Genomic DNA, 23,077 nt, shown 5'->3' on the forward strand with positions numbered 1-23,077 from the left:
AATGTCAACTTTTGGATGACCATCTTCACCTGCTTAACCCAGAAGGTAAGCTCTGTGAGAGCAGGACCCCAGTGCTTAGGATGGAGTCTGGTGCAGAGAAAGTGCTTAACAGTATTTATTGAATTGACTTCTCAAATCTGTATCTCTTTCACAAACTAATTTAACCAGCTTCAGACCTAACTTTCCAACCATCTTCTGAACACCTCAACCTGCACGTTCCTTTCACATTTCAAAGTGAACACAACCCCACACCAAAATGCATTATTCTTCCCCCACAGTTGTTTTCCCTGTGTTCCTTAGAGCGGCATCGCCGTCACATGATACCAAGTCCAGATAAATCAGCCTCTTGAATATCTCCAGACCCTCTTTCTCACCCTCCCTTCTCAGCTAGTTTATGTAATTATCATCTTTTCATTTTTAGAATTGCTGCCAGTCTTACTCCTTTCTTCAAAAATCCTCAAAAATGAATTTTTTTTCTTTTCCTGAAACACAAATCAATCACAATTGCCTGCAAGACAGAATCTAAATTCCTCAGTACCTATGAGGGTTTTCATCTGTGCTTACTCCTCCAGCCTGATCTACCTCCGAATCCCCAAACTTTAATCATTCAGAACTACTATTCCCAGAACAACTGCTCTCACATCCCTGGAAGCTTGTTGTTCTCTCTGCCTAGAAAGCACTCCTTACTCCAAATTATACTCTCTCTTGACAGATTCTTATTCGTCCTTCAAAATTCAAGTCCTTTCAAACCTCTGACCATCACCCTCCAAGACTGTTAGGTGTTCCCTCTTTTCGCAGACTTCCACTGGTTTCCACTGAGTCTTTACCACGCTGCTGGGCACGTGAAGGCAGGGGCTGTCGTCTTCACTTTAGTCTCTTCAGCGAGCAACAGTACCTCCTCATTGTTTTTGATGGGTGAATGAAGGAATAAATGCTGGGGAACATCATTCCAGGCAATTCCACTCTTTACAGATGGGAAACTGAGGCCCAGAGAGGCAACATGATGTGACAAAATAAAACTAAGAAGAGGGGAAAGGCCTGGCCTTCCAGGCTTTCGGCACCGGTTTTGCCCCCATAATAAGCCACAATTAGTGATCACAGACCTACCTCTTGTTACATTCAAGACCAGTCTCCATACTTCAACTCTGGGAGCTAGTAAGCAGCTCTCTTTGCGTTGAGGTTACTCCTTCTCCTCCCCTCCCCCAGGCCCTGCTCCGGTGTTTCCTCAAGGAAAAGCCAACATCCTCTTTCCGCTTTCAGTTGTGGCCTGGAGCTACAGGATTTCTCTCCATCCCCCTCCCCACACCCCTCACAGGACTCCCATTCCTGCAAGGTGACAGTTTGTATCCGGAAACCGTGGCGTCCTCAGTACAGCCAGATAGCGGGTGGATTTAGAATTGGGAGGGGCTCTTAACAGAACAGGATAAAACTCAGAGCAACTCTACCGCGCACTATTCCGGGATGCTTGGAGAAGTTGATTCACCTCTCCTGCTAATCGGGACGAAAAGGGTTTGTTGCTGTCGCTCAGGGGCCAGATGAGACGACGTACTCTGTGACCAAGCCATTTTCTGTGAGAAGAGGAGCTTGGCCCCCCCGAGTTGTGAGACGCCAGGCGAAGGAAGGCGAAGCGACCCTCGACCGAGAGGCGAACGGGTCTCCTGCCCAACGGCGGCCTGGGGGCGGGGCCTCCAGCCACGCCCCCTCTCCGCCTTCTGATTGGTTCCTTCGAAACAGGCGGCGGCGAACTGCTGCGAAGCTCGAGGCAGAGGCGGCGGCGGCGGCGGCGGCGGCGGCGGTTGGGCAGGGGCGTGCCGGCCAGGCAAAGATTGAGCGCGATGTCGCCCCACAGGGAGCAGTGACCCTCCTATGCCTGGGCGGGTGAGTACTTCTCTGTTTGCCTTCTCTTTCCTCGCGAACTCTTACTTGCCTTCTCGGGGCTGCCGCGCCTCAGCGTGCGCTCGAAGAGCCCCCAGCGCTCCGCGGAGGGGAAGCGGTGGTTCGGTTGGGCCCCGAGCTGCGGGATCCAAGACGCTGTGCGATTGGCCCGCTGCGGGAGTCTCGTGCTCTGATTGGTCCCCGGGGCCGTCAAGGTGAAGTTATGCCTGCCTTCCCATGCCCACCCGGGTGCGGTGCGAGGGGCCACAGGTGTGCTGGGGCGGGGGACGGCAGGTGTGGGTGTGCTAGGTTAGGGGAGAGGTAGCGACCCGCTGCCGCTCTGCTTTAGAATCCAAGGAGGGATCAGAGCCTGAAGCTAGTTTAGGCTCTCCAGGGGCACCTTCATTTCCAAGCACCTAGCACATATAGGGTCACTTGATTCCTTAGTGTCTCCCTCAGGAAGAAGTGGTGAAGTCACTGACCTTGGAAGGAGAATGACGCATAGTCATTTTGCACTCTGGCAGAGTTTACAGTTTCTTCCCTATTTGTTCCCTCCAGTCGTTGCAAGGCCCGTGTCGCCGAATAACTGGAGGCTGTGCTCTATGCTTTCCCCACCCACACGTCTCGGTTTGAAAGGCTGCGTTGCGGGGAGGTTTGTAGGTTGCCTTGGAAGTCGGAGGAAAGTTTTGGAGGGAGTGCTTGACCATGCAGTCACTCCTGGTTCCTAACTAATCTTTTCGAACCACGGGATTGAGTCTTACGGATTTAGAGCGCTTTGTGGTACGTCTGGTGAAGTTGAGTCGTTATTAAGTGAAGAGATTTTTTTTTTCCAGGCCCAGTCTAGGTCAGAGTTTGGGTTTTGCTTCGTTTGTGTGGAGAGTGCTAATACCTACTCTCTCAGAAGATAAGCAGTTTGTGAACTGCTGTCTGATTACCTCACTTGGGACTTAAATAATTAGGAATTGGAGTTCTCACCACCTCAGATTCCCTTTGGGAGGAGATTGGAATGGATTTGAATGAAAAAGTGGAAACTTGTGATAGCCGTCTGGTGTAGAATCCTGATACATGTTGCCTGTCTGGCTCATCTGTTTCAAAAACTCATTAAAAACCAACAGATTTTGAATAGTGGGTGTCTCTGCTATTTTGATATTAATGAATTATAGGTAATATTTCTTTTTAATGTAGCAGAGTTTCTAAACACGGGGGCTCTGAAGTCACACTTTACTATGTGTGTGACCTTAGGCAAGTTACTTAATCTTTCTAAGTCTAAATTTCATACTGTGCAAACGAAGGTTAATAATAAATAGTTCCTGCCTTATTGATGTGAAGGTCGTTGTGAAGATCAAGTGAAATAAATAATCCATAGTACAGTGCCTGACACATAGCTTGTATTATTTCTATGCTGTTTAATTTGGATTAAAAGTTTCAAGCTATCCCCAAAGGGCAGAGAGGAGCAGAAGGTGAAGGCAGTGCCAGAGGTCATGGTAGTTATCATTCATTGATTAAGTTAGTCCATGTAAAGCACTTAAAGTTATTTCTGGCACATACTAAGCACTCACTACTGTTTATCAAACGCATTATTACCTAGAATGTGTCAGGTACTGTTCTAGGTGCTTTACTTATATTATTGTTAAACCTCTTAATAATCCTGCAGTGTCCTTGGTGTTTTCTCCATGTTATAGATTAAACTGAAGCTCAGAGAAAGGAATTAAGCTATTAAGGTCCACCCAGAATTCAGTCTAGACTGTCTCCAGTGTCCAGCCTCTCTTTTTTTTTTTTTAATCACACTACTCTTGCATTTATATTCCCAGCTATAAGCAACTTCTCTGCAGAGTTGTTTGTATGGCCCAGGTTCATTTCTGCTGTGGGTATCAGTTTATTTTGAATACTTCATTAAAAAATAGTGAGAAGTAACTTGTGATGGTAAATCAAAGTGTGTGATAAGGGAATAATGTCAACAGTATACCTGCTATTATATTAAAAAACTAAATGAGTCCAGTGATGTTTGGATGATTGGTCAGTTCAGAAGTAATGTTTCCTAATTTATATTTTCCCATTTAACTTTTGCTCATTTACTGTACTTTTTACTAAGCAGCACTTTTTTTTTCTTTCCTGTCAATCTCAATTTAAGTTTGGAGATAAGAATGAAAGTTCAGTTATTTCAAAAAGTTTTTTCAATCTGGCTGTTGATGAGGAAAGTAGGAGATTAAGGTTAATGTGTATTGTTATGTTTTGCTTTCTTACAGTAACATGGCTGTGTATGTATGTCTATGTATGTCTATGTATGTGTGTTTTACTTTCTTCCTATTATTTGTTGCTTCCTATACTTTGATATCAGATATACCTTTACATCCTTAATGAACCATGCAGTGTACATAGAATTTGAGAGACTAGGAAACTTGAGGCTGTCAGTCTGTTGTCTCACTTTGAATTTCCCTATTTTAGTTGAAATGTAACTGCCATAGAGAAGTGCCTAAGAAGTAATGTTTATTTGATGCAGGCAATAATTATAATTGTATCTCTTTAGTGTTTCTCCTTCTAAAAACTCATAAAGTTTTCTCATGTTATTACGTTGTTACAGAGTAGGTGGTTTTAACAGAATGTTGCCATGTATTTCATAAGTGAATTACTAATGTACAAAGACCTAGAATGTATGAAATGTAGCAGAGACATTAAATGCAGTTTTGTTTTTGCTGCTGAAAGTGTCATGGGGATTTACAGTATTAAAACCATTGCTGAAGTGCTGATAGAGACTTCTGCCTGCTCTCACAAAACAAACTTTTTTGTAAGAAAGTATAAGCTATGGTGAAGGACTCACTTTATATGGAATTTTAAACATTATGACTTTTGTTTTCCCTTGATGGATGACTTGTTAATATTTTTGATCCCAAAAATAAAATTGGCTCTTGAAAAAAATTATTTAACTTTGTTCAGGAGTTTTTCTTTTTCACACACACACACACACACACACACACACACACACAGAGAGTTTAGAAAACACTGTGATCCCAGTAACATACTTAAATACTGCACTGCAGATTGCTTTTGGTTGCATGAGATATAATAGACATCTTTTCATATCAGTACATATAGCTCTTATTCTTTTAAGAAGCTGAATGAATCCACTGAATGAATGTCCTGTAAGTTATTTTAGAGGTTTCCTGTTAATAGACACTTAATGTTGTTTTTACATTTCTTTATGTTACTGTATATGTATGTTTTCCAGAGTCTTTTAGTCTATCATATATAAAGGCAAACAGATTTTAAGTTTTTAAAAAAATTTTTGTATCCCACAAAATTTTATGACAAACTAATAATTCTGTCTAATACAAAATTAAATTATTCAGGTTGGATCTCTGCCAAACAGTGCAAAAGGAAATTTTCAAATAAAAAAGTAAAGACTCCCAACAAATGAAGAGCCTTTATATTTTGCAGATAACGTGTGATGTTTTATTACATAGTAAGAATTTTATTTCTTTCTCTTAAAAATCTTCATCTGCTTTGGAAGCTACCTTTACCTTTAAGGAATATACCACAGATTTATTTCATTATTGTTTCATATTTCCTTTAGTAATAAATACAACACTTATTGTTTAGGAGTAATTCCAGAGCTAAATTTAACACTGAGTTCTGCATACAAGTGGAAGAGATGGAGAAGGTTACCCCCTTACGAATCTTATTTTTTTTTAAGTGTAGAGTACAGCAAAATAGAAGCCTATATTGCTACACAACCTAAACAGAGGAGGAGGTTCAGGGAGGCTTTTTAGAGCAGTTGAATCTGAAGGGCAGGCAGGAGTGAGTCTGAAAGAGAGGAGGAAGGGGAGCGTTCCATGGAGACGGATCACAGAGGTGAGGAAGCAGTGTGCTCCACGGGCCAAAAGAAGTTCAACATGGCTGGAGTGTAAGGGTCAGAGGTGAGGCCGAGGGGATCCTATAAGGCTTTGATGGCTTCCTTAAGGAGTTTAGGCTTTATCCTGAAGGCAGTGGAGAGCCATTAAGGGTTTTAAGCAGGGAAGTAGTAACATCCTTAGATGGGAGTTTGTGAAGGCTCACTCTGGCTGCAGTACATGAAGAACAGGTTGGAGGCATGAGAGGGTAGAGAGAGGGCGACTGGTTGGAGGCTGTTTCAGTAAACCTGGAAAAGGATGGTGGTGGCTTGAACTAAAGGAGTGGCCATAGGTATTGAAGAGAAAATGTAAAGGTAGAAACAACGAGATATGGCCATTGATTGTTTTGGCTGAGGTAGGGTAGGAGCCTGGGGCAGAGCTGTGAGAGAGGAAGGAGTCCGCATGACCTGGAACTTGGTGAGTGTGCGTGCTGTTCCCTGAGACAGTAAACGCTAGGAGCCTTTGTAAATATTTAAATGAATGAGTGAATGAATGATGTCAGATGTACAAAGGCAGGGTCATTGTTGATGATGATAGCACACACACAGCACTCACAATGGCTTTTACCTGTAAACTTTGCATCTTTTTTTTTTTTTAAGTGTACTATATACAACTGGTGCCCTTTACTCGTTGCTTCAATGCATTGGCCTTGCTACGTCTTCTAACCATGTTTGGATACATATCGCTTTCTCGAGGTCAAATGTCTTGACCCTTTGGGAATATCTTCCTTTCTTTGCTTAAGATGTGTATTAGTTTCCTATTACTGCTAGAACAAATAACCACAAACTTAGTCGTTTAAAACAACATAAATGTATTTTACAGTTGGGAGGTCAAAATTCTGAAATGAGCTAAAAAAAAGAAAAAGACTTAGTAGGGCTGCGTTCATTTTAAGGGTTTGGGGTGGGGGTGGGGGGAGTTCTTTTCTTTCCCTTTTCCAGCCTCTAGCAGGCACCTGCGTTTCCTGGCTCCTTCCTCTCAAAGCCAGCAGTGTAACAGCTCCAGTCTCTCTCTTTCTCTGCCTCTTGTGTCATGACATCTCTTTCTCTCTCTCTGCTTCTCTTCTCACATCCCCTTCTCTGGCTGTGACCTTTCTGCCTCCCTCTTAATTAATTAATTAATTAATTAATTAATTAATTAATGGCTGTGTTGGGTCTTCGTTTCTGTGCGAGGGCTTTCTCTAGTTGTGGCGAGCGGGGGCCACTCTTCATCGCGGTGCGCGGGCCTCTCATTATCGCGACCTCTCTTGTTGCGGAGCACAGGCTCCAGACGCGCAGGCTCAGTAATTGTGGCTCATGGGGGGGGACCCAGTTGCTCCGCGGCATGTGGGATCTTCCCAGACCAGGGCTCGAACCCGTGTCCCCTGCATTGGCAGGCAGATTCTCAACCACTGGGCCACCAGGGAAGCCCTGCCTCCCTCTTATAAGGACTCTGGTAATTACATTGGGCTCACCAGGATAACCTCCCATCTCCTTAGGCCCTTAATTTACTCAATCAGCAAGATCCATTTTGCCCACGAAGGCAGTATATTCACAGGTTTTGGGGTTTAGTACATAGACATCTTTGGGGACCATTATGTGATCTACCACAATGGAATTTATTTAAAGGCTGTAATAAAAATGTACCTGTCCAGTAGGGCAGCCGTATGAATTCCTGAATAGCGCATTGCTCCCAGAGTCCTCACGCACTGGCACAGCTGTTCTGTCCCGTTCATTTGGACCCTCTGCCAAATACACCAGTTTTAGTCATTTTTTTCTTAGTGATTCCTCTGGTATATCAGGCAGCTCATTTAACCTGCTGGTACCTTGACTAGTAACCACTCCACATATTTCACCTTGGACATGTTCGGTGAGAGGCAAAATTATTTATCGGGTCACATAATAAATAAAAGTGAAAAGTAATAAATAATACCCAAAAAAAGTCTCCTGTCAGACACGTGTCTGCTGTATGGCTATTTCCAAGCTTTGCTGTCACATTTCACCTACCTGGTTTTTCCTAGAGATGTTCACATATGTCCCACCAGAAGTGTTTCCTAAACTTTCAGCTTGAGTACTTCTCTCAACACTACTTCCAACAGCAATCCAGGAACTTATAATATACTTGGTCAAGCAATGTACAGAAACAACGAAAAAATAGTATAAAGCACTGTTAGGACAGGTAGTTGGGAGAAATACTCTGTGAATTCAAGAGCTACGGATATAGGCAGAATTAATTCAGGCCAATCAGGAAGGGCTCCTGGGAGGAGGTAAATCAGAAGAGTTGTAAACCTGGATTAGTCGAGGTGAGGACTCTGTCTCCTTTGCTGACTCTTTCTCTCGTGACTACATGTTGTTTTTTTCCAGGACTTGTTCCTAGATCCTTGTCACTGCTTTCTCCATTTCTTTCTCGGATGATCTCATTCTTTCTAGTGGTTTTATCTCCCAAGGATTGCTGGCAATTTCTATCTCCTCCTGAACTTTCTTCTTAGCTCTAGATTAGCATTTCCAACTGCCAACCTGACATTTCCGCTTGAATGTCTTTAAAGGCTTCTCAAATTAGACATGACCAAAACATAGCACTTTTGCCCTGTCTCTGCTGGGTTCCCCGCTTCAGTCTGTTCAGACTCCCATCATCTTCATCGCAGTAAACGCTGCCACTATCCATTCGCTCAACTGCTTAAACCAGAAACCCAGGAGTTGTTCCTGACACTTCACTCTGCCCTTACCTCCCTTGCCTTCACCCTCCATCCCTAACCATTATCAAGTCTTGATTCTAACTCCAAAATAGATGTCAAAGCCATCCACTTTTCTCCGGTGGATACTTTGTCAGCATCCCTGCCCAGTCACCGTCATTGGTCACTGAACTGCTGCAGTGGATCCCCTCCCCTTCCCCTTCCAGGCTGCTCTCCATCTCATTTCCTGTGTGCTCAGTTTCCTTTGCTCTCACTGTTTCTACCTCTCTATGCTTCTGCTTCTCTCAGTGTTTCCGCTAATTCTTTTTCCCACATCTCTACCCACCTCTCCTTCTGTTTTTTTCCCCCTTTCTCTGTTAAACCCATCACTATTTCACTCCCATGTTTCTCTCTCCCCCTCAGGGAGCTCTGTTAAAATATGAAATACATTATGTCTCTCCCTTGGTTAAAACTCTTCCATGGCTTCCCACTGCAATTAGAATAAAATCTACTTTCCTCAGTATGGCGTCACGTGGTGGGGCTACTGCCTGACTTTCCAACCCTATCCACGCTTCAGCCATACTGGCTTCTTTCAGTTCTCGGAATGCGCCAAACTCTCTTGCTCTCTGTACAGAGTCTTTGCAAAAATTATTCTCTATGCATAGAACTCTTCCCCGTCTCTCTCCCTAATTCCCACCATTCTTCAAGTTCATGTTTTTCCTACAGCAAAACCATTTCTAAATCACTCAATCAAAGTCTTAAAGTAGGCCCCTGCTGTCTCTCTCTCTGTTTTTTCTTTCAAAACAATTACCATGGTTTAACCTTGTGTATTCACTACCTACACAAATGAACGTAGTAGCTCCATGAGAGCGTCAAGTCTGTTATGTTCATCACTGCGTCTGTTGCCTGTGGTGCCCAGTTTAATAAAGGGTGTGAATAAATGATTGTTTAATAAATGAAGGAGTGGACACCGCTTGGACAAACATATAGCTTGAACAGTGATAGAGCCACAGAAATGAGTGAAACCAATAAGAATGGACGGTGAGGGGACAGCCTGAATGGAGCAAAGGGCCTGTGTGTGACGCAATCCTTAAGACTTATTCTAGCAAGAGACTTCTATGTCACAAATTCATATTTGAGTATGGATATTGGTATTTTAAAGTTTTTATGTTCACTTATAACCGTAGTTATTTTTATGTTAGTAAAAGAAGCTTTCCAAATTACATTTAATGATTTCTCAGTATTAGCTTTGTTTTCTTACCTCTTTTTAATTTGATGAATTATGTTAAATGAACTGTAATTATGTCCTATCATAGTATTATCATAACAACTCATTTGTTAAGTACTAGCTATGTGTCAGGTACTTTATTTATATCACCTCATTTAATCTTTACAACAAGCAGACAAGGGAGATGGTGGTATCCCATTTTACAAATGAGAACACAGGAGGCTCAGAGAAGTGAACTATCCCAAGATCATCTGGAACTCAAAGCAGATGGGTCTGCTACTTTCTACTACCCCAGTGGTGCCTTTATGGTGATTTATTTTACTATACATTTAAAAATATGAAATATGTTTGGTATGGATACAGCATTTCTATTTTTTCTTCTAGGCAATTAGGAAATATTTAACTCAAAATTTTAAAGCTGAGAAAGTTGTTTTTTATTCCCCTGAACAAATCAGGATATCTTCTTTAACTATTTTTCTAAATGAAACATTAAAAATGATGAAATGTTTTTTTGACACACAGAAGGGCGTACAGACCAGTATAATAATACCTGTGTTCTCACTGCTTATCTTGAACTAAAATCTTACTGGTACAGTTGAAAGGCCTCTGTGCATTCCATCCTAATCTCATCTCCCTCCCCTCCTCAGCAGTAACCACTGCGCCAGCTTGGGCATTTATCATATCCCTGCAGCTTATGTGTCTTGGCAGTAATCTGTCGGCTGGGTGCTGAATGTATATGTGTTGCAGTGGCAGTTAATGTTATTATTTTTCTGAGGAAACTTACTTTATTTCTTTGCTTTTTTGCCATTCTTTTCCAAATCGGCCCCCAATTTGTACCAGGACTGAGACATACCACCTTGTGCTCTCCCCACCATATTTTATAATGTGAGTGAGGAATTAAAATATACTCAGTTTCAGAGCCTACAGCTGTGGAACAAAGGAGCAGCTCCACGGGCTGACATTTTTTTCCCCATCATGATCTGAAGTCAGACTGGTATGAAGAGCCTTACCATAAATAATCTTGAGGGCCTCAGGGCTGAAACTGTTTCTAAGTGGGCTAGGCCCAAATTCTGTTTAAGATTCAGGTGGATAAGTGCACTCTGTGCTTCTAACATTTTCTCCAGATTTAAACAATTAAGTATAGTATTCACTTGTGATCTCTGCATAAGCTGTTTGTCTTGTTAAATAAAGCAGGGTTAGCGAATAGTTTGGACTTGGTCATTTGAGAGCTCTTTTTTTTTTTTCCCCAAATCCAAGGGAAGAGAATTCCTCAAGATGGCACAGAATTAAAGTAGTCTTCTCCAAAAAGACAGACAAAAACAGGAACCAAAAAAAAGCCAATAAATTGCTAATCAAGATGCAGATCCAGAAATGAAGAGTTGCTGATTCAGTATAATTGGTTTATGCGGAAAAAAAAAATGTAGAGACTGAGACGTTTAGGGAAAGATAGATAAGAGGAAAGCAGGTAATAAACTGAATAAGAAGCAAGAATTGGGATTGTGATGCAGATTGGGGACTGGGCTAACTGTAGACAAGAAGCTGCTTTTGGTATTCAACGCTTGAGACAAAAATGATTTGGAAAGGGAATAGTGAATGACTAGAAAGTAGGAATAACTGGCTATTAGGATCTGGAACACAGTAAATACTCAGGAGTTAATGATGATTCACTGATACAATCTCATCAGTTTATGAAAGTTTTCCAATAAAAGCATATATTTGTGTACCTGATAGTTTTTCACATATGAAGATATATTGTAACTTATCTGAGTACCATTTATTAAATAACTTCTTTTTGAAGGTAATCCAGATGGTTATCATTTTGTCATCTTTAAAGTAGTTCTTTCTATTACATAAGAATGATGTGGGGGAAGAGATATATATATATATATATATATATATAGATATATAGATATATATAGATATATATAGATATATATAAAATAGACTCTGCTAAAGTTCAGTGATTGAAGGTTGTGCACAAATTCTTCATTTCTTTCATAAAACTAATTTTGTTGAATTTCCCATAAAAAGTGCAACTACTAAACATTCTTGTGATAGCTTCTTTGTGACTGTGTCACTGTTCTTGATTTGCACACGCCTTATAATTCAGGCCTTCTTTTGTTTGGGGTTGGCAGTTCCAGCTGTTCAAGCTCTTGTCTGATTATGTGGGACTCCTTATTTTAATGGGAGCAGCTTCTTTGCTGTATTTTTTAAAAATGGTCTCGGAAGCTTCTTACTGTGGATCTTTGTTGGGGACAAAGGATTATTTATGCTAAAGGAAAACGTATTCCCCACTGAGTTAGCTCGTGGGAAGCATAACAAACTCATTAGTAATGCTCAATTGTACTTTGGCCTTTTGCTAGGGTAGAGAGAAGGAAAAATGACATCAAGGACATTCTGCTGTACTTTGCCTTCTTGCGAAGACAACGTGATGTGTAACATCAGACTTTTCAGTTAGGTTTAGCTCCAGTTCAGCTTTGGTACTAGAAGAAATGTTCCTGAGAGGAAAGTGGGATGTGTAGTTGGCACTGTACCTGAGGTATGTTTGGTATAACTTAGGGGAGAAAGTAACTTTTCCTTGGAAATTGATAGCCTTATAAGCCATTTTCTATTTTTTCTTAGAATGTTTTAATGGTGGTTTACAATAAAAAATAGACTAGTATATTATGCTGCTATAAGCAATCTAAAATCCTAGGTTTTATATATTCTATTATTTTGAGTGTTTTCAAACTCTTCACTTTCTTTCTTCTGAATATACATTAAAGAATTGTATTAATCTAACTTAAAGTTGTGGGGTTTTTTTCTTGTATGTTTCAAGAATAGTCCTTTAGAGTTCAAATTGCTTTTTTTTTTTTTTGGTCTTTAGCACCTCATGGAGAAAATAACTTATGGAAAATTATTAAGGAAAGGCATTGAGTATTGTTTCATAGTTAAAAGTGACATTTTTCTTTATTACCTTGTCATCTGGTGGAAGAAGCTTATGGTTAAACCTGAGAATTTATACAAAGTTCAGATGAACTTATCTCTTTGTAAAGATCAGATGAGAGATACTTGACTTTCAGTATCAGTTGTGATATTTGTATTTACATTATATTTACAGTGTGTTTACAGGGGAAAATTCTGGAGCACTTTTAATGTAAGCTAAGTTTTATTGTTAGTTTTATTTTACTAGTCAGATGCTTCAAGAATTACTTTGATATTAGTGCCAGAAACTACATATTAAAGTGTGTTTCAGATTTTCCTCTTTCAAATGAGGAGTACTTTTATGAAGTAAGAAACTAAGAGAATGATTGCCTTCTCCTATGGTCAAATTATTCCAAATAGAAAAGTATTAGGTTTTCAGTCAGATAAGAGAATAAAGCAGATTCCTTGTAATTTGGGGGAGTAGGAAAGCTACCATTGTCTGCATATTAATGTTTTGTTTTATTTTCAGAGCAGCAATATCATTTCAGCATAGATGACCATGCTGCCTGCAATTCAAGTAAGTGGTTTTCTTGGGAAAATATATATTTAAGTTAATGAGATTAATATAATATTACAATAGTTAGAAAAAAACTAAAATTATCACAAAAATTTTCTATTTTACTGGTTTTTTTAAGCATCAAATTTAATAACAGGAATACTATATTTTCACTTTCTAGTTCTGAAAAGACTTTAATATTAAGCTTTCATTTATACTACATATTTGTAAGAATCAAAAATATCTTAGGATTGGTGGGTTCATCGTATTTGTACTACCCTGGGAAAAGAATTGGAATAGTTTGTGATTTTCTTCTCATTACAATTTAGTATATGTTTGTAGTTAAAAGAGCTTTCAATGAAAACAAATATAAATTCTTAATTTTAGATAATTGTACACGTGCCCTGTAATGCCTGTAAATAATGTGGCATTAAAACTTAAAATTTAAAGAGTGTTTTTTTTTTGTTAGTTTTTTGGTGAGGGGAAGCAAAATGGAGGTAATAAGACAAACCAGAATAATCTTACATTTGAATGATTTCCAGAGTTGGTATTTATTCTTAGATCCTTTAAAAGTTTTCTTTCTTTTGACATAAATAGAACATGACTGAATTTTAACTTAAAGATAAAAATCACCTTGAAGGTCTACCTAGGAAGATGTAAGCAGCTGATAATAAAATTTGCCTTTGAAAGTGAGAATTTTAGAGTCAGTCAGATTTTGTGTCTGATTTTTGTTCTGCCACTCTGCTTGTGAGATCCTGGCAAGTTATTTTACCTCTCTGAGTCCCCGCTCCCTTGCCTCTGAGGTGAGGATAATAGCGCATATTTTTCAGGGTAGTTGTGAGGAATCAAAGACATAACATGAGCCAAGTGCCTCCTGGAATGTGTTGTTACATAGTAGGCACTTCAGAACTTTGGTTGTATCATTGGTACAACAAAATTATCCGGATTTGTAAAGCTGGAGATTATAACTATGTCGTGAAAGTTTTTTTTTTTTTAATTTAGAAAGAAGGCTTATCAAGATAGCAGTGTGTGATAGCCTAGAGAAGATAACTTGTTTATAAAATGGTTAAGAACAATTCTGAATGGGATGCTGCTTTCTCCCTCCTATGCTGTGCAGCTATATCCTCCTACTCTACTAATAAAGAGTTCTTTTGTACTGTTTTCCTTTGGGGACTTGGGAGTTCATGGCAGTCTCCCAAAAGGTCTTATTCTTCCCCTTTGGGTCCTCTCTAATCCACATTGAGTATGCTCAGAACTCCTTATTTCTCAAAACCATTTTTTATCTGATTACTTCTATTCATCTCTTTGTATCCAAGTCTCAGAAATGTCATCAGTTTCATGGTGATTATATTTTCTCTATTCCTTATAAAGTGCTTTTTATCATTGCCACATTGACCATGTTTTTCTCATTTCTCTCCTAATGGCCATTAATACTTTCTTAAATTGGTGATTTTTTTTCATAGTGTTGTCTTATAGTTCCACGAATCCGTCTCTGACCTAGATTCCACAGATCTGTCCCTACTGATTCTTCTCCAAGAGTACCCTTGACATCCCTCATGGAAGTTTTTGCTTCTCTCCCTGGTGAATGTGAGAACTTCCTCGGATTTTCACCTCTTTGCTAATTAGGCTTCGTTTTTCATAAGTGCCTTGCAGAGAGGAGACACCCAGTAGATAGCTGGTTTCTTATTCATTTAATCCATGAAGGTCTTCCTTGCCCCTTTTTTATGTTCCTGATTCTGATTGGTAAATAAACTTACAGTCTAAAAATCAATGAACTAGATAGTTCCTAATCTCTTTTGGGTCACAAGCCCTTTCCAGAATCTAACAGAAACTATGAACTCTCTCTCTCTGAGAAAAGGCCCATTAGTACGTAGGCCTAAATTTTTGCCTAAATGTAAGTTAAGTTTATATACTGATTCAAGTTCTTCTGTAGACTGCCTATGGTTAGGAATCTCTGCAATATGACAGCTTTCAGCATGATTGAGAACAATCTTTATACATGCAGGTTTTGTTATTAACATCTAGCTTTTAACAACATTAATATGCCACTGACTAACCCAGGTTTTTATAGTTTTCTGCTTGCAATAATAGGAAAATCCAAGTACTCTTCTCCCTAATGTGGCAAGAACTTAGAATGACTTTTGTTAATTTTAGCTTCTCCATTTTCATACATGATATTTTCAAAACCACTTTCCTAGCTAATGTACATCTTTCCTTGACAAACATTTGCATCTTCTCCGCCTTTTGTCAGCTCAGCCAAATGGTTAAAGGACAAATAACATTCTATTGACTGTAAAATACCATTTATTGTAAGATGCATCTTGATTTTGATGGTACAAAGAGTCATTTGCTAGTATCTGTTCCTCAAGTATTCAACTAATATTTTTGACTGCCTGTCATGAGGTAGGTCTTATACTGAGTCCTGGGATTACAGAAGCAAGACATGCTTATGAAGGGAAGATTTAGATATTATATCGTTGCTATACTCCCTTTGAAGTAATTCTAAGAGAATTTGGGGAAATAACATCTTGTTTTTTTTCCAAAAACTTTATGGGATCCTCATGTATTTAGGAGTTCATTCCCCAATCTCTACCCTCAATTTCTGAAATAATGCCCCTCGAATAACAATGTTTCTCCTAGTCTTTCGGTATTTTTTTTAAGTTTTGCTACTCCTGCTTGCCTCTTGTGGTATATATTCATTGTCTTTCTTTGCCTGTGAGATTTTTAAAAAACGTGTTTATTTCTCATCATAGGAGATTGGAAGCAGCTCTTTTTTTTCCCCCTCTATGTTTGTCTGGATTAACAATGGTGTTGTTATGGCTTTTGATTTGGTATAGTAACACTTGCCTCAAATAAACCTCAATAAGTTTAATATATTTCAGGGGGGGAAATTATCTACATTGAAAAATCAAGAAAGAACTAGATTCACTTGGTATTACCTATACTTATGCCTCTTTTTTAAAAAACTTTTTAAAATTTTATTTTAAAGCAATCATAAACTTGCCAGGTGGTTGTTAAGTGTAGAGCAGAGATATTTGTTTGCTGAACCATTTGAGAGTAGGTTGCAAATCTAATGTCCCGTTACCTCTGGTACTTTAGTGCATTTATCGCGTGCAAGGACTCCCTCCTATACAGCCACAATGAAATCATCAGAATCAGGATATTAGCGTTGGTACGGAACTACTATCTAATACTCAGACCACATTCAAATATTTGTCAGTTGTCCCAATAATGTCCAGTTCAGAATCACCTGTTGCGTTTAGTTGTCGTGCCACTTAGTCTTTATCAGTATTTGCTTTCTTTAATGACCTTGACACTTTTGAGTATTACAGACCAGTTATTTTGTAGAATGTCCCTCAATTTAGATTTGCCTGATGTTTTCTCATGATTAGATTCAGGTTATGCATCTTGGCAGGACTATCACAGAGGGCTGTTGTGTTGTCTCATTGTATCCTGTCAGGTGCATATGATTTTGATTCATCCCGTTGTTGATCATGTTCACCTGTGTCACTCGGTTAAGTTGCTGCCTGATGAGTTTCTCTACTGTGAAATTACTCTTTTTTTCTCTTTGTAGTAGGTATTTCTGGGGAAGTACTTTGAAAGTATATGGAAATCTCATTCCTCATCAAAATTCCAGTTTATTCATTTGTTTATATCTATGTGGACTCAGAGTTGTCCATTTTATTCATTGTGTTATAATCCACTTATATCATTATTTTCATGCTCAAATTCTTCTTGATTTAGCCAGCAGAAGTCCCTTCAAGCTGACTTCTGTGTCCTTTTGCATGTCCCCATCATTCTTTGAGCACTTCTTTGCTTTCTGGTAAAACTTACTCGATTCCAACACCATAGGGTTCATTCTAGTTTTCTCTCAGTCCATAGTTGTACCTCTTTTCTTTGGCAGTGAGAAACCTGGCTCCCATTTGATAAATCCCCGTGTATGTAACCCGTCTCCCTTTGTTGCTGCCACCCCTCCCTGAGTTGATGCCCGTCTCAGCTCAGTTGGGCTCTGACACCCTGCACTGGGACGTTCCCCCGTTGTCCCCAGCGGACACCCTCTTTATCCTGCTCAGGGTCTGATGCTGCACAGGGCCGTTGCCGTGCGTGGATGCCCTGTCACCTCACTCAAGCTCTGACCCTCCATTTCAAGCTGCCCTCCTGTGAGAACCCCTTTGTCACTTCACTTGGGCTCTGATACCCCTTCCTGAGTTGAGATTTGACACAGTCTTTTCTCTAACTAATCTTATATTAAAAGTATATCTAATTGTATTTCAAAATTTTGCAAGTGTTGGTTTGATAGCATGTTTATGTCAGTTTTTATTCTAAACCAGGGATTGACCAGGTAGTAAACATTTTCAGCTTAGTGAGTCAGTAGGCAGAATCAAAGCTATTATGTAGGTACTTACATAACTACCATTTTAAAATGTAAAAACCGTTCTTAGCTTGTGGGCCATGCAAAATCAAGTGACACACCAGATTATTTAGAATTTTTTTTTTTAGATAACACTGTTATTATGATTTAAAGTTTATAAAATGCCAACTATGCGTTCATTCAATTATCCATTATTCAACAAATATTATTAGGCCCAATGCTAGATTCTACAAAGATATATCTTATAAGGCAGGTATTATTAATTCATTTTACAGCCAAGATGCTGATACTCTGGTCAAGTAACTTGTTAAACTTATGCAGCCAACAAGTGAAAGAAAAAAATTATTTGTTGACTTTCATCCCCTCGGTTTGATGGTAGAATCCATTCATTAATTAGGGATTCACTTACATTTATCACAGAATTGAATACGGAAAGCGTCTCAAGTATCTAGGCTAATAGTTTGCTTCTAGTTTATAAACTTTCTGTGAGCTGCTGCAGCTCTGTATGTGTGTATATTAAATATGGTCTGTAATTCATTATTTAAATATAAATGTTAGGCATGCTGACTTTTAACAGGGTTGCATCCATTCAGTTGGTTGGTGTTTTCTCTAGGTGTGGTTTGGAGAAGACCTGCCTCTAAGTCCACGGAGTCCTCTGACCCCCAGACATGGGCCAGGTTTGGCTGATGTTTGTCAGTATGATGAGTGGATAGCTGTGAGGCACGAAGCTACCCTGTTGCCCATGCAAGAAGATCTGTCAATCTGGTTATCTGGTTTATTAGGTAAGGCTTGCAAAGATGCTCAAAATTGTAATCTCTTATTCAGTAAACGTTTATTGAGAATCTTACTCTTTGTCAAGGAATGATAGTTCCAGAGGCTGGGGATCCTCTAGTAGAGGAAATATTTGATGTCCTTTTTCTCACCAAGCTTACATTCTAGTTGGGAAGATACTCTGATTGACCCTGACCCTTGGGGCTTGAACAGTAAGCAGGTTTGAGGCTTAATGGAAGAGGTCAGTAGTAAGAGCTGTGAATAATCAACATTTTAATCGTTAATGTTAAAAAAATTTTTTAAGTGTATAGGTCTAACTTGAGGGTCTGTATTTTATTGATTTTTTTTTTTTTTTCCTCCTTAAACTTGTGTAAGGCATGAGATTCTGGGTGGAATATATGCTGTAGTTAAAATGATTCCTGTTTCTGAGGCTTAGAGGGGCAGAGGTATATGAAACCTAGGAGGAAATGTCGGCTTGGAGAATGCATGGCATCATATTTCTTTACTCAGAGGACATGAGTGCTCTGAACTTTCTCCCTAGAAAAAAATTCTTTTAAATAACAGAATTTCATGTAGCATTGTAAGGTTTTCGTGAAAAGGAATATATATATATAAAGTTCATCTATGGTCTTTGAAGAGAATTAAAAACGCACTAAACACTCACTCTTATATCAGTTTGAAGATTTGGTTAATTTCTTAAAAGTTTATTATGTAATAATGCTTCCACATAAGGGGTTTTAGAGGTGAAAAGTTGGTATTTCCCGAGTGCTTGTTACATTGTTATCTTTAATTTTTAAATTGCAACAAAGACCACCTTACTTATAGAGAATCTTTCTTGTGCAAGCAGTTGTAATGTGCAGTGAATCAGAACTTAACCTTAATAGTGGATGTTGAATTGTAAAACACTTTGGTGTTTTTAAATGAAATAAAGTAGATGTCATTTATTTTTTCTGTGCTTCTACACCACAGATATTTTTGTTTCAGTTGACTTTCTCTTAATTTGATATTACCTGCTGTTTTAACTGTACCTTCTAAGAGTGAATGCTCAGAGTCTGATCTAATATTTGTCTAGTGTTTCAGCTATAATCCGATTACATTTAATTAAACTTTAACCATATTGTTTGAATTTACTGTTTCTAGAAGACTCTTAGCTTTGAAATATGTTTTTAGGTATTGAAGTTAAGGCAGAAAGGTTATTGGAAGAACTTGATAATGGAGTACTGTTATGCCAACTGATTGATGTTCTTCAAAACATGGTGAAAACATGCAACTCTGAAGAACCAGTGGTAAGAAAATGTTTGACAGTAATGATTTAATACCTTGGTACATACTGATTTGCTTATGTACATTTCTTATCATCTCTACAAGGTTGTAAACTTCCAACGCAGCTATATGTAAAATCTTGGATAATTTACTTAATCTTTTTGAGCATCTGAAAAAATATTCTCACTTGTAAAATGGAGATATTAACATTTACCTAGTAGGATATATTTTCGAGGATTCAGCAACATTAAATGAGATAATAGATAGATAGTGGTTAGCTTATATAGATAATGCCTGGTGCATAGTAAATATCTAAATAGCTAGTTCTTCTTGAGAACAATAATAGTACCTTCCTTATAGGATTCCTGTGAGAGTTAAATGAAAAAAGAGGTTGTGATGGTTCCTGGCACACAGTTAAGACCTATTATCATCATCTTTTTATTCTTTATATATTGTCTTCATGGTAAATTCATAAATATTGGTTGAATGAATAATACTTTTTTTAGACACTTTTCTACCATTGACCCTGAAGTTGGGATTTGAAGTAGGTAAGGTTTCCTCTCTTTTCATCAAATATGGGTATTTTCACTCATGGGATCTGGCGTCTGTGAGTGTGTATTCTAGACATTAACAAAGTGCTGGTGGAAATATAAGGTAGTACCATCTTTCTTGGGGGACAATGGGTAACATGTGTCACATTGAAAATAAAGCACATCCTTTGATACGTAACATAATTCTAATTCCAGGAATTTATTCTAAGAAAATAACCACAAATTCACAAAAACGACTGTGCAAAAAAAATTAAGAAGTTGTTTAAAATTAATTATGGTACCTAAACAGAGTAGAATATTATCTATTCATTAGAAATGACTATTTTAATGTTTTGTTTTGGGTTTTTTTACCCCAAAAGATGCCTGCAACCTGTCATTAAGTGTGCATGCACACACACACAAATCAGATTGCAGACTAGCCTGTTTATGTAGCATTCTGTAGGTACAGATATACTTGTGTATGGAGATGTCTTACTGAAATGTGGATGAGAAGATTTCAGTTGGTACTAACCACCTTTGTATTTGGCTGTGTTGATTTTTTTTTTTTTCCTATATACAGCTAGAGAAACTCACAAGGCTATTGTAATCCTAGAAAATAATAGCAACAGGAAGGAAACATAAGTAACTGGTAATAGTGTGGTTCCCTCCAGGGAGAGAAAGGAACTGAGGGGTGGTGGTAGGAGAAAGACTTATACTCTACTGTGCCCATTGCATTTTTAAAAATCATATGCTTGGGGCTTCCCTGGTGGCGCAGTGGTTGAGAGTCTGCCTGCCAATGCAGGGGACAGGGGTTCGGGCCCTGGTCTGGGAGGATCCCGCGTGCCGCGGAGCGGCTGGGCCCGTGAGCTACAACTACTGAGCCTGCGCGTCTGGAGCCTGTGCTCCGCAGCAGGAGAGGCCACGATGAAGAGTGGCCCCCGCTTGCCGCAGCTGGAGAAAGCCCTCGCACAGAAACTAGGACCCAACACAGCCATAAATAAATAGATAGATAGATAGATAGATAAATAGATAAATAAATAAATAAATAAGCAAGCAAGCAAGCAAGCTTGAATTTCTTATTCAAGTAAAAATTTAAAACAAAACTAAAAACCCCTCAGCCGGGATTCCCTGGTGGTGCAGTGGTTAAGAATGTGCCTGCCAGTGCAGGGGACGCAGGTTCGAGCCCTGGTACGGGAAGATCCCACATGCCGCAGAGCAACTAAGCCTGTGTGCCACAACTACTGAGCCTGCGCTCTAGAGCCCGCAAGCCACAACTACTGAGCCCACGTGCCACAAGTACTGAAGCCTGCACGCCTAGGGCCCGTGCTCCGCAACAAGAGAAGCCACTGCAATGAGAAGCCTGCGCACCACAACGAAGAGGAGACCCCACTTGCCACAGCTAGAGAAAGCCCATGCACAGCAATGAAGACCCAATGCAGCCAAAAAAAAAAGATGAATAATTTCTTAAAAAAAAAAAACAAAACCCCTCAGCCTCAGCAGGATTATCTGAATACTCTTGGTCCAGGAAATAAAAAAGAATTAGGATTCTGTAAAACTTAGCTTGTCAATTTTCAAAGAAATTTAATTACAAATGGGCTACTACTTCCTTGTTTGAAAGTCTCCTCAAGAAACTCAGAACCATATTTATGAATCTGCAAATAAGGAAGTAAGCAAAATTGAGACTGTAAACCTTTAACATAGCAATAATTTTGTGTTTGTATTGAACTGTGTTTGGAGAGATATAAAGATGTGCTTTGGAATTATTAGACTGTCATTTTTTATCTTAACTAAGACTCTCATGTCATCTTAAAAAGAAATGTTAGAGATGCGTGATCCTACTGCTAATTTTGACCTGACCGTTCTCCTAGGAATCATTTTCTAGAATATGCTTAATGAAAAGCAAAATAAAATGATTTTTGAAGATGCCTTTTTCTTCTAGTGCTATGTACTTTTTAGTTACATTCAATGCACTGAACATTTATTTAGTAATATTAAAATGGATATTTAATGAAAATACCCTTGATGCATGTTTGAAATTATTCTTCTGTCTTTTCCAGAATTTTCCAATGAGAAAAGTGCCCTGTAAGAAAGATGCTGCATCAGGTTCGTTCTTTGCTAGAGACAATACTGCGAACTTCCTTCACTGGTGCAGGCACATCGGGGTTGATGAGACTTACCTCTTTGAATCGGAAGGTTTAGGTAAGTGTTGTTGTTGTGTTTAATGTTTATTAGGATATTTTTGTATGCCTCACTTCTAATTTTTCTTTCCAAATAAGGACTCAAATGCCACATCTCATTTTACTAGAAACATTTATACTCTAAATATATGTAAACAATTGGAGAATCAGATTCCAGATCAAATGTATGATAAAAGCTTTTCATTTATGTTTTAGATCCTATATATCTAGAATGGCCTGGACATATTTTACTTGCTAAATGAGTTGGCTATGGGAAGGTTCTGGACTAATGCTTAACTAATTAATGTTTTCATCAAGAATTACTCTATCAAGTCTAAATAACTAGTAATTTCTCTTTAACTAGATAATTACAGAAATAACAGAAGGCCAAATGATGTATGTTCATGGTGTTTAGATTTACCTCGTAAACAGCAGCTGCCAATTTGGTTATCTAAATGGACTAATGCTTTTAAAAAGTCATGCTCTATTGAAGAATTATTGATGTATTTTCTCATTTCATTTAAGTCAACAGAAACATCTGTGCAGTGACCAAAGTGAAAGCTATCTAAGTTTTAGACTATCTGTATATTTCCTCAAAGTATTTATGTGTGCCTGCGTGTGCACGCGCGTGTGCACACACACACACACACACACACAGAATTTATAATGTTTTGATAAGAGCAGTAGCATACCAACGGCGGGGGTCATGGGAATAGTATTCGGCCCTGGTAGAGAGAAGTATTTTGTCACTGACATTGCTTAGAATTGCCGGTTCATGGTGATAATAAAAAGCAAACCAACTTTTTAGTTGGTTTCATTATTGTTTTAGGTTATTAATATTATAAATATTTCTATTGACCATGCACA

General features: G+C 38.8%; 1 protein-coding gene across 4 annotated transcripts in view; it reads left to right on the forward strand.

The window, feature by feature from the left end:
* Positions 1-1,795: 1,795 nt before the first annotated feature.
* GAS2L3 (growth arrest specific 2 like 3) overlaps positions 1,796-23,077 on the forward strand; it is a 31,284-nt gene continuing 10,002 nt past the window's right edge. The window contains exons 1-6 of one of the 4 annotated variants that reach the window (XM_068560477.1): positions 1,796-1,878; positions 12,001-12,176; positions 13,071-13,118; positions 18,083-18,251; positions 19,411-19,526; positions 22,091-22,232. In XM_068560477.1, the coding sequence (XP_068416578.1) occupies positions 13,095-13,118; positions 18,083-18,251; positions 19,411-19,526; positions 22,091-22,232 (451 nt within the window). In that variant the 5' untranslated portion in view covers positions 1,796-1,878; positions 12,001-12,176; positions 13,071-13,094. Of the gene's footprint in view, positions 1,879-2,643; positions 2,670-12,000; positions 12,177-13,070; positions 13,119-18,082; positions 18,252-19,410; positions 19,527-22,090; positions 22,233-23,077 lie in introns of those variants that run through there. The other 3 variants (XM_068560476.1, XM_068560479.1, XM_068560478.1) reach the window with 3 other exon arrangements.

This window comes from Eschrichtius robustus, chromosome 13 (assembly GCF_028021215.1).
Source record: "Eschrichtius robustus isolate mEscRob2 chromosome 13, mEscRob2.pri, whole genome shotgun sequence".
In the NCBI taxonomy this organism is placed as follows: Eukaryota; Metazoa; Chordata; class Mammalia; order Artiodactyla; family Eschrichtiidae; genus Eschrichtius; species Eschrichtius robustus.